The 15890-nt window shown below is 42.5% G+C and overlaps 1 protein-coding gene across 1 annotated transcript in view; it reads right to left on the minus strand.

The window, feature by feature from the left end:
• LOC125723469 (myotubularin-related protein 13-like) overlaps positions 1-15890 on the minus strand; it is a 124971-nt gene that overhangs the window by 63625 nt on the left and 45456 nt on the right. The window contains exon 3 of the mRNA XM_049000056.1: positions 4534-4671. Within this exon, the coding sequence (XP_048856013.1) occupies positions 4534-4671 (138 nt within the window). The remainder of the gene's footprint in view (positions 1-4533; positions 4672-15890) is intronic.

Genomic DNA, 15890 nt, shown 5'->3' on the forward strand with positions numbered 1-15890 from the left:
TTGATGACTTGAAAATGCCTCATGCCCAAAGCAGCAGCAGGGAAGGTCTTGCTGGAATACACTGGAGTGGCAGCACACTTTGCATAATGGAGTCTCCAAGCAGAACAAGCTGATACAAACCCAAAGGGATGGCAGAGGTCCAGCTGCTGCAGGAATGACGGCAGTGTTTTCCTTCCTGGTGCAGGTCCAGGATGTAACCGATGAGTTTACCAACAGTCGCCGTCTCTGTTCACCACAGAGCTGGGCAAAGAGGGTCCCGGCAAAGGGCTAAATGAACAAACGGATGTGCCAACGTGGGCCCCCATGTTCCTGGCTAGGGACTGCAGCCTGACCCCCAACCCCCCCAGCTTATTCAACATGCCACTTGAGTAGCTGTTACAGGCCCAGCCTTGTCGGGGGGGGGGGGGGGGGTGGGTCACCTCTGGCAGCATTGAGCGATTTTTAAATTTCCTCCCTCTGTTTCAGGGTATGGCAGAAAAACCAAGTTGATACAAAGTAACTAATTAAATAAGCAAAGAAGGGAAATGCATTAGCCACGTTACACAGATGGTAGTCTTGGTGCGGTTTTCCGTTACTATCATGCAAAAGAATGTCATCTTTAAATTTTTCAGTTTTGGAAGATTGATTTTGCTTAACTGGAAGGCTAATCTAGCATAATTCAACATGGAATCTGGCATGTAAATATTAAACGTAATAAAAATACTCTTACTAAAATTCACAGAGTGAATACAGATTTATGAAATTCAAATAAATTCTGCATGTTAAAATTAGTAACAATAAAAAAGGTTGGCGGAGCAGCCAAAATTTTTAATGCAGCTGCATCATCTTCACAAAAACAAACGTTGCCAAGAACATTCAACATTAATTTATATTTAAAACTCCCCACAGTAAAATTAACTGCCAATAAAGTTGAAAGCAGAAAGAGAGAGAGAGCTTTTAAAAGAGTCTGTCCTCACCCATTGTTTGGGATGATAGATGAAAGGCAGAGCAACCAATCACAAGAGGCGTTAAAGGAGAGCGAAAAGGCTCAAAGTCAGTCACACAAATGATTGCATACAGGCACTGATTTTTTAATAAAGAGAAATAAAATTAAAGGTGGTGAGGGCTGAACCATTTAGGCCAGGAGGATAGGTTTGTAAAAGGTCAAAGCATGAGAAGGATGCCAAGGAATAGGAACAACTTGGTTTAAGGACCTGTACATATCTATGCAGGCAAGTCATCTTGCATAACAACTGCAGTTCATGTAATGCTCTGCAGTGTAACAAACCGCCGACTCAAAGCACAAACACAAAAAAGCTTCTTTTCAATCATAAGCCCTAGATGGAAAAATTGAGAAAAAAGTTAGCTAATTTAGATGTGTTTATACACAAACTAAATTTGTTTTTGTGCTTTAATAAAATAATGTAATGAAGTGTTCTCTGCTTAGCTGAGATGTTATTATAGTGCAGAGTTCTGAAGAGACTGTACTAACCCTTCATTTGGACCATATAAAAAAAAAACTTTACATAACTAAAACAGCTGAGTTGAAAATCAAAATCGGCAAAATGATAAAAATTTTTATTTAAAATATAAAATAAAATAAAAAAATAATAAAAAAACTAAAACCATTTAAATAAAGTATTAATAACATTTTCTGAGACTGTTCCAATTTTCATGGGCCAATACACAAATATGACACAGAAGATCTAGCAAAGTTTATGTTGAAGCTAAGATGGCTTGGATATGGAGATGTTACTTTAGGGCCTGACTATCTGTATCGGGCGTGTTAAATTAGCACTGCACCTAAGCTCTGAAGGGTGGTAGGTCTCCAGGGGCAAAGCTGGGCAGAATGGGGGGCCTGGCAGACCTGTGACTCACTGGGCAGCACTGCCGGGGGTTGTTGGGGGTTTAGAGAAGTGTTTCCCAGCCCAGTCCTCAGGGACCCCAAGGCGGTCCACATTTTTTCTGCCTCCCAGCTTCCTGCTAGACAGTCCAGTAAAATGTGGACCATCTGGGGGTCTCTGAGGACTGGTATGGAGAGATACTGGTTTAGAGTTTGTGTGTGCTGGGCACGTTTCTTCCCATGGTCCACTAGGTATGGCCTATAATGTCTTCTGCCATAGGTGGCCTGATGCTTCAGAATCAGACTGATATTTTAGGTTTAAGGACACTGTTATTCCTTAGAATGAGTTGCACTTAAATTTGAAAAATGAATACCCCAGAACTATTTATATCTATTTTGTTACTTTGGGTGTAAATCATTGGACCCAAGGCAATTTGATTGGATTATAATTATTCAGGGGATGATCTTATTCATCGAAAATCTTTCATCTCTATCATGATTTGATTAGCTCAAAGATCATCAAGTAGTGTTCCCTTTATGAATATTAGTGAACCTTCCGCTGCCATCCTATATTTCAGAAATATACGTCCAGGCACTCCCATTTGTACATTTACCTGCAGCACAAGAAAGTGAGAGCAAACAATCCAGAAGTATAAGTATCTTTATTTTACCCCTAAAAATTGATTGCACTGATGCATCTGTACACTGCTAACTGTCACAGACACAGAGATATGAGGGTAATTCCCCAAATGAATCATCCAGCTTTTCTGTTACTATCAGTCATGCAGGGTGTGTCCCTGCCCTGTGCCCTATGTTGCCTGGGTTCGGCTTCAGGCCCCCTGTGACCCTGACCATGATAAGAAATTAGAAGATGGATGGATGGATGTCAGCTGATATTTAATTACTGCACTTTTAACAATCATCTGCCTTTAATGAACATAATCAGATTACAATAGTAATTGCACATATTAAAATGAGTTAGATTTATTTAAACAACAGCCATAAATGGTCTTGCAGAATGAATGCGACACATCAGATTAACTTAACAGCAGAATAAAAAAGCACTTGATTCAGTCCCAATGCATCCATGACACAGTGCAGTCCAGGATATTAGTAAGAGGCTAAGAGGGGAGGTTAACTAATTATCGCTGAACTAATTCTGGCTGATGGATATCATTTCAAATGCAGCTATATAAACAGTACTTGTGTGGACTGCAAGCTTGTGTTTAGCTGCCCACAATGTGAAAACATTCCATTCACTGTTCGAACATCAATGAGCCTCTACTTTCCAAAACCTCTGCCACACAATTTCTCAGACAGGAAATCAATAAAACACTCTGTCATCTACACTGTGAGGGGGAACATAACCAACAAGAGAGTTCATAATAAGTGGGAGAGGCAGCCACTGTTAACCTAAAGCAATAGCCATAGTATTAGTGTATTCAGTGACCATTTGTCATCTTTAACAAGGGCCTTCTCTGCTGGCTTATTAAATGGCTTATTAAAGGTAGGAGAACTATACATAACTGGAAATTAAAGTCTATGCACTTAAGTTGATAAATTGATGATTTTTTCCTGTGTTAAGATCTGCAAAGCACTGAAGCAAACGTTTACAGGTAACAGAGTCTACTTTGGGCATTGCAGAACAGGTTTAAATGAAGACTTCATAGTCATACCATCAATAACGTTCAAGAGACAAAGACAACGGAAGTCAAGAACATAATATATTCAACAGCACTAAGAAATACTCTTATTTTCAGCCAGTGACTTATAAATATCCATTGCCATACAAATGGTGCGCAGCTTCTTTAAGAAAGAGGTGCGGCATCTAACACCATCTAAGAATAGTCCTCCATGGCTGCAAAAAAAAAAAAAACACACACAATAAAACAAAAAAAAGATCAACTAAAAAACTAAAATAACTAAGCTTCCCTCAGGATAAAAATCTCACATGTTCATTGTCAGACCTGTTCATGTCAGCTGTGTTGCCCACTGGCCACATCATCTTCCTAAACAAATGAGCTGTTCACTGAAGTGTGTGCAGTTCTTAATCATAAAGAAATGGCTGGGAATGGCAAGGTAATATTAAGACTAATTAAAAAGAAACTCTACTATTCTACTATTTCTGGTTTTCAATTGGCATAACCTGTAAAAAGGCCTCAAGATTGAGATCTCAAACTTTAGCACAAACTGCATGGAGCAACTCAATTTTTAAGCACATCGTCTTTAACTTTATGGATAATCTAAATAAAATTTTCTTTCCATTATCCAGTGGTTCAAGGTCCCATCCCAGGAAAAAATTGCTGTTGAAAGGTAGGATACACCCTAGATACACCCAGTCCACCACTGGGAATTTAAATGCTTTTGGCAAATGTAAATTTGGTGATGAGTCATTAGGATTAAGTTCCAAGAAATTGAACTAAGTAAACAAAAAAGAAATGCTCAAAAAAGTGAAAGGAAAACTATGCAGGATACTTCTCAAAACGCCCAACTGTTTTTCATCACTCTTTTGATAGAGTACATGTTCTCCACTAGCGTTTCCAGACTGAGTGAGTAACTGAAGAGATTGACAGGTTTCCCAAAAGGGGGAAAGAGGTATTTAGATATTTTTTTTTCGTTTATGTATGATCCCAGAAGTCTCCTTTGACATAACAAACCTATTGGATATGCAGTGATGGAAGGCGAGTGGTGCTGATCCATGGGTCTCTCACCTGCAGGTTGATCTCTGCTTCAAAGAAGGTCAGGCAGGAACAGTAGTGTCTGTTGGAGTCGATGTCAGTCAGTACCACAGTGAAGAATGTGGGCTGCTTCCGCTTGCAAGACAAGCTCCATCCTCCAGGCTGACAGAACTGAAACAAGCAAAACCAGTGATTTAGCGCAGCTTGGACAACCACTGAGAACCAGGGTGCTTACACTCTCTCCATAAATATGTTCTTCGGTTCTTAAATAATGTTCACACCCCCAGCATGGGTTTCCAAAAGTAAAGTTATTGCTCAAAAAATAATGGTGTGACATTGCTCATATGAATGTTGCTCTTTGTAGAACACATGAGGCTCTCTATCGTCAAGCTCAATACAGCACAAAGTGCAACTTCTTTAGCATCTGAGGTTTTCTGTAAACACCCGCAGAACAGCCTGGACAATACGCGACAAAATTCAAGCAAATGCATTCAAAACCATGCCATTCACAAAAATGTCATAAAGTACACATGACTGTATCTGATATAGAAATGGTGACCAAGGCATACTGCACAATGCGCAACAGCGTGAAAATTCAGACTGAGACCATCCACTCTCATCCATCCTTCCATCCATCCATCCATCCATCATCTGCCATTTACCTGGGAATGAGTCGTGGGGACAGCAAGCTAAGCAGGGATGCCCTGACCTCTCTCTTACCAGCCCCCTCCAGCTCCACCGAGGGAATACCAAGATATTCTCACTCCAGCTGAGAGATATAATCCAAATGTCCAAAACATTCAGACGCAGATCCAATTATACGATTACAAAAATAGATAGTCGAACTGTGGCCTAGGGTATTCTGATGCCAGATTCACTTGTGAACAACTTCATGTTCGAACATGGTGTCCATTAAGGACAAACTGCGGTTAGCACAGAAGTCCAATAACAGAGTATCGGTTAAGCTCAGATCAGGCAGACCATTCCTCCCAATCATACCACTTCAGGTTTCACTGCCATTACCCACATGGGTGTTAAAGTCCCCTAACAAAACAATGGAATCCCCACTGGGGGTGTCTTCCACCATCCAATCCTAGGTCTTCAAGGTTGGGTACTCTGAATGGGTTTTCGGTGCATATGCACAGTGAACAGTCAGAGCTCGTGACTCGAAGTTGAAGGAAGGCAACCCTCTCATTTACCAGGGTAAACTCCAATATACTGGCACCAAAATGGGGCGGAGGGTATAAATGGACTGCTGGCTCCTCTCACCAAGGGCAACTCCAGAGTGGAATAAAATCCAGCCCCTCTTCAGAAATTTGGTTCCAGAGCCCGAGCTATGTGTTTATGTGGTTTAGCACAACTATATCTAGTCAGTATCCCTCAACCCCTTATAATAACTCAGGCTCCTTCCCCATGAGAACGGTTACATTCCATGTACTTATAGCCATATTTGCTTGCCCACGATCAATCTGTCAAAGCCTCTGCCTTTGATTGCCACTTGATCTACGTTGCACCGGACCCCCCACGCCCACCCCCTGCAGATTGTGGGCCATTGGAAGATGGTCCCATGTCACCCTGTTGGTCTATGCGTGGCTGGGCCCCATGGGTAGAGGTCTAGCTAATAGGCACTCGCACAAAAGCTCCACCCATTAAGCCTGGTTCCAGGGTGGGACCCTGGTCTCCCCAAGCTGGGCAGAGTCACATCTTGCTGAATTTGATCAATTATGGGAGTTTTCTGAATCACCCTTTACCTACCTACTCACCTAGAACCAATATCCACTGGTAAACCCTATCACAGGCAACTGCCCCTGGCAATATAGCTCCTAGGATAACAGAGGCATAAAAACCTCTCAGCCACAATAAGGTTACTGGATTGATGGCTCTCTCATCTGAGGCTGAAAATTCCAAGGTTTTACTCTCAATATCTTCATCAATTTGGAACTACATCACTACTGCAAGATGCAGATCATCATTCTTATTGTGTGATGTTTCTGCTCTCAAACAGCTCATTTCGTCCACACAGAAATAATAAAAATGACAATGCAGCTTAAAATTGCCTCAAAAGAATGAAGTACATTCACTCACACCAGCCATAAGTGCCTAGTCGGTTGCATATACAGTACCGTACAAAAGTCTTAGGAAGTCAAAAGAAATGTTTAAAGCTATTTAACTGAGTAATAACAAAACAAAAAACAAACATGTTTTATTTGCTATTTGCATCTTCTGACGACAGTCATGGAGCCCACTCGGAACATGTGCTCCGAACGAAAAACACAAACAAGAAAATTACTGTAAGAGCAACACAATAAAACAGGAATTCCTTCTGTTCTCCAAAAACTTGCTGATATCTTGCTGGATGGCTAGATGAACACCGCTTCAGTTCTGAAACCTCACCTCAGCCATTCCACGTATTTCATAAATTTCACCAACAGCAATTGATAAATTAATTAATTTACAAAGTCAATGAGATACTGATTAGCCATACCAGGTGTGGTACTGGTTGGGTAAAAAAAAAAAAATACATAGGACTATTGGATGGTTGCTGATAGTACGGGTACCTTTAAGAGAGGTATGGTTTTCAAATGGCTATGCTGACAGATTTTGACACACACAATAGTTTTACACCAACATGGAGATCATTTGAACATCATTTTCTTAGACTGCTTAAAGCTTATGCACAGTACTGTACACTGCAGTTTCTGACCCCCAAATAAAATAGCAGATAAGAAAAAATCCACACAGGGTAGCCAAGGCAACATTGTGTCCCTGAACAACAATAGAACAAAATTTCGTACATCAATGTTTCAGTCACGTGTCAATGTCACCTAAACGGTTCTAATTTTACCCCATTATGTTTTTTGTATACAGAACTTTTATTTAAAGAATGTGTGCTTCTCTTTTTCCGAAAACAAATACTATGGTAACCTCCGGACACACACCAGGACACGCACCCGGACACACACCAGGACATGCACCAGGGCATACCAGGACACGCACCAGGACACACACCAGACACGCACCCGGACACGCAGCAGGACACGCAGCAGGACACGCACCAGGGCATGCCAGAACACGCACCAGGATACACACCAGGGCATGCCAGGACACGCACCAGAACACGCACCAGGACACGCACCAGGACACGCACCAGGGCATGCCAGGACACGCACCAGGACACACACCAGGACACACACCAGGACACGCACCAGGGCATGCCAGGACACGCACCAGGACACGCACCAGGACACGCACCAGGACACGCACCAGGGCATGCCAGGACACGCACCAGGACACGCACCAGGACACACAGCAGGACACACAGCAGGACACGCAGCAGGACACGCATCAGGACACGCATCAGGACACGCAGCAGGACACGCAGCAGGACACGCAGCAGGACACACAGCAGGACACGCACCAGGACACACAGCAGGACACGCACCAGGACACGCACCCGGACACACAGCAGGACACGCACCAGGACACGCAGCAGGACACGCAGCAGGACACGCAGCAGGACACACAGCAGGACACACAGCAGGACACACACCTGGACACAGAGCGCCTCACCGATGAGAGCTCAGGTCTGTACAGAAGCGCTGGTAACAGGCAGGACGCCGTGGGGGAGGGGGTGGTTTCAGAGCAGCCCAAACCCCCAAAAGACCAAGACGGGGGGAACATGAACAGGACCAGGCATCCTCCATAAGGCATAACACACAGCAGGAAGTCTGGAAAACCCAGGAAACGCTGGGGGGTGAGCGGCTTAGAAAAGCTGAAAGCGAGGTGGAATGTGGCTGAAAATATGCCAGGAATGTGATACATCACAGCTGGAAAAGAGATGAATGCCTTCCGGTGGCATACCTGGGATACTGGGAAAACAGAGGACCTAGTGGGACAACCAAACAAGCAGATCTCTCGCTTTAGCAAAATAAATGCAGGATGTCATTTTAAAAGTCGATTACGGTGCAGTAGAGGAGGAATCCAGCACAGACCCTGAAGTTCATTCACGACATATATTCACCTATACATAAGCGTGTGGGAATCGTATAACTGCAACAGCATGTTCAACCAAAGTACAGAACTTATGCAATATTACTTTTAATACTGTGAAGCCATCCTGTACCAAGACAGCAGAACCAGTAGGCAGTGTGAGTGACGTGACCTGCCATCACCTGTTACTGGTTTAAACTTCCTCCAGTATCCCAGTTAGTGATGTCTAACTACGGTTACTTTTACTTAACTTGATATTCTGTGTAACACTGCAAGAAACACCTATGGAACATATGGTGCTGGTTTAAATGCTAATATATTTGATCCATATATCAAACAAGGAGAAAGATTAACAATGCACAACTTCTTCAAACTTTAAAGCTCTTTAAACGTCAAATCGGGTCTTTTTAAAAAATGCATCCGAGACTGTCAAGGCACCACTGTTGAGTCTATGAAATCCCATCACATTATTCAAGTGGAAACATTCTGCATGGCCAGTTTAACATATGGCACAGATTTATCAGCCAAAGATCACCATTATCGTAAATTATCAAAAACCTTTTTTTACTCGCTGTGTTGGACGGCTCATTATTTAACAGCAGGTTTATCCAACACATTGCGCCACAGTGTCTATGAGTCAGACAAATGTCCCCATTATGCTTCCCTTGGAGCATTCAGGCTGGGCTGCTATGTACTAACACAACTGTGCTGTGTAGCCAAAACAAAAATGCATTCTTGAGAATCAGTAAACCCCTAAATCCCGGGATAATGATTCTAATTCTACCTACTAAAGCTCATCTCTGATAAAATACTTCTTTTTCTAAAGGTGACACTTGTACCACTTTCAAACCACTTTTCATAGACTTCTTCAGAGACAGAGGAACACCAAAATACAAGTTTAAGAATAACAACAGGTGCATTGATACCTCTCTCTCTCTGTTTCTCTCTCTCTCAGACATACATACACACACACACATCAGGGGCATGCCTACTAGGACTTTGGCCTAAAGTCGGAATGTGATCAAGTGACAATGGCATTGCAGCTTTTACCATTCGGTGATTTGACCGGACTGGAATCGGCGTGAGGGGAGAGGAGGACAGGCCGTGGATGCCAGGGGAAGAAGCCCCCAGCCCGGGTAGCTGGGGACACCACCTGAGGGATTCCCGTGTTGGGGCTTATAGAGGTACCTCTTGGATAGGACTGGGAGCACCCAAAGGGGACAGCAGCTCTCTATTAAATAGCCAAGCCTTTTAAGCTTTGCTGACAAAATAATTCAGGTCAGGGACATCGCTCGAGGACACAACTCCAAGGGCCCGCCTAGGACGGAAAACAAGTTTGTAACCGCTCATCCATTACCACTGGCTGGGTACCACAAACAGTTCAACATCCTGCATCGCAGGCACACTAACTACTGCAACAATAATTCTTCTCATGTGTTCAACAGTGCGCTCTGTGGGTTGGGGTTGTGTGTCTATGATGGGAAGGTTGCCGGTTTAAATCCCACGACCAGCAGTGATTTCACTGTTGGGCCCTTGAGCAAAGCATTTAACCCCAATTGCTCCAGGACCATGGCTGACCCTACCTTCTCAATGGTAGGCTGTTTTGGATTAAAGCATCTGCCATATAAATAAAATTATCAGTATTATATCCATTATCCATCACAGTAGATTTCATTTTGCAAGAATGAAAATTGAATTACAGGAGACTCCAGGTTTAATGCAAGAAATTAAACATCACCAAAAGAGAAAGGGGTCAGTCCGTGCCAAATCAACCAATGTCCAGAAAAGTTCCATGGGCATCATTCCTGATTTTGATGAAAACTTGGTATTTTGATCCTTATAGAGAACACTGAAAATTTCCCAAGTTTTATTGAAAAATTCTGATGCAGTCCAAAGTTATGGCCCTTTCAAATTTGGGTGCCACGCCCCTTTTTTGCACTCGCGAATTGCGCATGTCATTTGTAAGGGTTTTCAGGAGACCATATCTTCCCTTCTAAGCATGCTAGAGAGCTGAAAATTGCTCTCCTGGCCTACTGTTTCCTGCTCTTTCAGAATCTGGTATTTTATAGTAATTTATAGTTCAGATATGCTTCTTTCAACTGTATAAGTTTCATTCCCATCACTAACTATCTACACAGTCAACCACGCCCCCGAAGTAGGGGGTCCTGTAGGGGATTTCTCACCTGTGACCATTTTCAGATGGCAATATATCAAAGAATAAACGGTTATTTAGAATGAATTTGCATCTGCTTACAGTATCTTCCTCAAATACCAAAAATATAGAAGAACATTGGATGTAGGTGTGGTGGTGACCCCACAGTTTGGGGTTAAAATCCAAAAAAAGTGAACCAAAAACTGATTTTTGCAGGTCCATAACTTTGAAGTGCTTCCCCTGAGCTTAATTTTAAACTTAGAAATGAAGATATGGTCTCCTGAAAACCCTTACAAATGACATGCGCGATTCACGAGTGCAAAAAAGGGGCGTGGCACCCAAATTTGAAAGGGCCATAACTTTGGACTGCTTCAGAATTTTTCAATAAAACTTGGGGAATTTTCAGTGTTCTCTATAAGGATCAAAATACCAAGTTTTCATCAAAATCAGGAATGATGCCCATGGAGCCCCTGGTTGATTTGGCATGGACTGACCCAAAGGACAGAAAATCAGCTCAGAATGAAAATAACATTATTTACGATACTCATCTTGTTCTATATAAGTCCTTTCAGCCCATTCAGATCAACGTTAAAAACATTTTTAAAAGCAACAAATGAAATCCCAGGAAATGTGATGTATAACCAAAAGACAGTATATTTACATAAGGTACCTGCTGATATTTTCAATGCCACAGGTAAACAAACCGAACAGTCCAGCAAGTGCATGACTGCGGTGTGTCACCACATGCACCACGCTAAGGTTTCCATACTCACTGTTTTGATATTTCCAGTGCAATTTTATTTTTCCAATTCTGCCCTGTTATCTTCTGATATTCTCTTTTATCTTTTTTCCCCACAGCATTCCAGGAACAAACGTGATCAAATATTATTAGCGGCATATAATATGAAATAACAGAAGGAGAGATAAGCAGAATGGATAATGTTTTCATAAGGTTTCACTGACTGGAATCAGAGTACACTGCCAATTGCATAAGCACAACAAACATCACTGTTGTCAACAACACTGTAAGCAGCATAGCACTACTGTAAAAGAAGAAAAAAGTTTTACTTTATTTACTTTATCATTTCTAACATTTCCACCTTCCCTGAAGCACACAGTTATCCAGCTGCTTCTTCTCCACCTACTCCATCTACATCAGTGTTTCCCGGCCCAGTCCTCGGGGAACCCCGGACAGTCCACGTTTATGCTCCCTCCCAGCTCCCAGCCAATCAGCTACAGAGCTGGAAAAAAGTTCGTTTAGAGCCAGTGTCCAGCCAGAATGAAATGAAATCGCCATAAGGTGGTATCCTTTACAATGGCGAATAACAGGGTGGCTTTAAAAAGCAAACAAATTACAACTTCAATCTAAACATTAGTCTGAACCAACCACAAACCACACCAGGTAAGATCTAGTTTGAGTCAATTATTTAAAAAAAAATGATACAAAGTCTGATCTTAACACATGAACATCTCTGTCATATCTGGCAGGACAGAACTTTAAGGCCAAGGCACATGATGTGGAAAATGGAACAAATGCTAGAGCTGCATTATCTTTCTAGTCGGTTTTCGAATCGGCAATAAACAAATTTCTCAGATTATTATCTTGTACAATTTTAATCTAATGGGGGTGGGGGGGGCAGTAATCACAATCCACTGTAACTGAGTTGTAAAGCATGAAAATCTAATTCTGAACCCACATTCCTCTCTATTTACTAAATCTGTTTACAAGGTTAGAGATACACAGAAAGAAGGGCAGCGGTGTGTCAGGCCGAGGATGAGCTTTGACACAGGCCGGCTTTTCGGCAAAACAACACGGCAACAGATGTGCTGCGGCTGCATGTGTCGGTGCCGCTCCGGAAGAGGGGAACGACTTGTCATTGTGTTCGAGGTTACTGAGCTGGTTCCCCTCCATGTCACCGGCGGGCCTCCTGGACAAGACTGGAAGCTTATCTGGACCAAAGGCGGTCGAGCGACGCTGCTGAAGGCCAGGCCTGTGGGATGGCTATTTCTGTCCCGCAGCTGAAGCCAAAAAGCACATCTTTAGGAAGCCTTGGGAAGAAGACAAAAGCGCTACTCTATTCATAGGCTGACCGGGGACCAGCCAGGGCAGGCAGAGCAAGCGGAGGAACTCGCGCTTCCTGAAAACATCTTCAGAATTGACACAAAGTGCTGAGAGACACTACTGGGACCCCTATAGCAAACCGAACCTCAATACGGCAAAGGCACGACCTCGACGCCCTGCCAGGCTCGACTGGGACCTTAAACATCCACGCAGGACCCCGCATCATCGGAGAAAAGCACATGCACATCGGTTTACCATCATGCTACATAGCTCATGTTACTCGGGTTGCTTTACTGTCATGCAGTTCAACACATGTGGTATTTTTTAGGGACGGGTATTTTTAGCAAGTCACGTAGGATGTCGTATATACAACAGATACTCAAAGGGGTGACTAATAGACAATGTTAATATTGCAACTAGGACTCTGGTCAAAATTCCAGGGCCAAAATTCAGAAGCAATGAAAAAAGAAAAACATGCTGGATTTCATTTTAATTCCATTATGTGAAATAATGTGTCAATTATACATAGTTACACATAACCCAGCACGTAGCTGTGGTGTTCCGCCAAGTCGAGTATTTAAAGTTTCCCTTGGGGATTTTTTTAGGCTTGGGGCAAATAGTTGTGTTATTGAAACAGAAACAACAGTGCAAATTTAAAACATACAGCCAGATACACAGCTTTCATCTAAACCCTAAAAACTTCAATATGTGATATGATGACTAGGAGGAATGTGACACAGTTTGGAAATTACATCATATGTAACAGAAAATCATTCACAATGCGTCATTCCCATCTTGCTTGGTGACGTTAACATTCACTGCTTCACAATCCCAGTTAACATCTGACACCTTCGGGCTTCAATCATTTACATGATTCACAGAAGTGCCCCATGAGCAGCGGGATTAAGTTCCAGGTGAGCCACAACTGCTCTTGCACTGATGGGCACGTCTGACCTGAAAGGCTAAAACACGTCCAGAGGAGCAGGGGAGTGTATCACTGTTGATTTGGTTTCGGTCTTCAATAATTGTTTGTGGTAGAACTAGTAAACCACAGTAATAATATCGAAACAGAGATTATCTGTGGGTAGGGCTGAGTAATTGATCAAATTTTAATTTCAATTATGATTTTGATTTCCAGTGATCATCAAAACAAAATAATGAAGATGAAACGATTATTGTGCTGCATTTTGTTTCGCAATAATGCTCCCGTTTTGTCTTGTGTTATAAACACAGCCCACCCTCTTCCAGCCACTTTTAATTTGTTCCTCGGTTGAATTACATTTACAGTTCAGGGAAATCCATGGATAAAAAGACACATTTTTTGTTAAGTTCAATACATGCATATTTCCAAAGTCAATGAATAGGCATGTTAAATAATCATGATTATGATTTTTGCCAAAATCCAGCAGCCCTACTTGTGGGTGTTCTGACAGCGGCCAGCCAGTAGCCTTCACTGTGAAGGAAATCATTAGATCATTAGTCATGCCAGTAATTACCGAACCATTACGAGGCCAAAACGCATATGCCAAGGCACAAATTCCTGCGTTTCTCAACCTCTTCCTTGGAAAGAGGTTTCATTCAGGTGCAGTTTCATCACTGCAGTTGTGTTTTGGCATGGGAAACACGAAGAATTAAATACTACTTAAAGTGTTCACAGCCTAAGAGGTAAGCCAGAGACACCAAAATCCTTTTTACAGTTAGTCTTACTTTTACAAAGAAAATACTCTGACGAGCTACTGAATCACGATAATATCTTTTATGGCTAGTTGGGGGGGGGGGGGGGGGGGGGGGGGGAGTGGGGGTGTGTATTTCAGTATATAAATCATTATCCATGATCAACCTGGAAACACTGCACAATCAACTGATTGACAGGTTAGGCACCCCTGCAGTACACTATTTGCAACAACAATCAGCCATCAGCTGTAACACACATAACCTCAAAAGGCACTAAAATATGCTAGAATACCTGTATTTTTTATCTTGCTGCTGTTTTCTTAAACCAGGAAGGAGCAAGGTGCGCTTATGTACAATCAGCCTCTGCGTGCCCTTCCAAGCTCTCACCTCTGCTGATGGCGTTAATGACCCCTCAGGCAGGTGCTTCCTCTAAGCAGCAGTTCCATGTTCACCCCTGTCATTGGACTTCCCCCCCCCATCCAGTTACAAACAAGCCTGTGTGCTTTGGTTTATTTTCTCTACCTGCTTAAACAAAGGAGACCAAAAGAAACTCCAGGAACAGAAGAATCATCCAAAAAACTATGTTGACAGGAAATTTTGAAAGGCAAACAAAATTTTATAAGTCACCCTGACCAAGCCCCACACGTTTTTTGCATTAATTAGCTGGCCAGAGACTTATAAGGAATTGTCACCCTCTGACGTTCTGTCCAGGAAAAACAAATAAACTTTGTTCCTGCCACACTGCTTTCAAAGCAATTTCCTGCACTCCAAAGACAATGGGCCTGCAGAAGGAAGACGTCTGTTTTCCGCCTGTTTTCCATTATGATATAACATCGGATTGCTAGTGGCTTCTCTCGGTCGCCTTGCGTAGGTGGAGGAAGGTCATTCATCTGTTAACAAGACCGGAAGTGGCAAAAACATAAATAATTTAAGACCTGGCATCTAGTGAATACAGTGACCTCATTACAATTCTAGTGATCCTGTTGGCCATCATTATTTAACCTGTGTTGAGTGACACTCGATTAAAGAAACCTCAATTAAATAGCTGCAAGCTGTAGTGTGCTTTTCTCTAAAGTGACAACTAACAGTACGCTTAAATCAGACCACAGGACACATGCACTACCTCCAGGCCTGAGTGGCCCCAAATCAAAGTGAGCTGCTTAACCAGGAACACTCCTTTTCCAAGGACCGTTCCGTCAGCGGAAGAACACCTGCTCTGGGCAGTATGTTGAAATACAATGCCCAGGGTCACAAGGATCTGAATACAACAATTCCGTCCTTCACTGATAAGATAAGATATATCTTTATTGATCGCAGGGAGAAATTCTTGACTTTTTTTCTGGACTAGTGAATGAGGAATCTGTCAGTGATCACTAAAAAACGCAAAAATAAAATTACACATCAAATTTATGACTGTTGAGTATGCATGCAACATTGCAATCACTGCTTTAATGTCAAAATGCACAATTACGGACGTGATTATTTCAAAGGTATGCTTGTTCTATTAGGAAT

The sequence above is a fragment of the Brienomyrus brachyistius genome, unplaced genomic scaffold (assembly GCF_023856365.1).
Source record: "Brienomyrus brachyistius isolate T26 unplaced genomic scaffold, BBRACH_0.4 scaffold49, whole genome shotgun sequence".
Lineage (NCBI taxonomy): Eukaryota > Metazoa > Chordata > Actinopteri > Osteoglossiformes > Mormyridae > Brienomyrus > Brienomyrus brachyistius.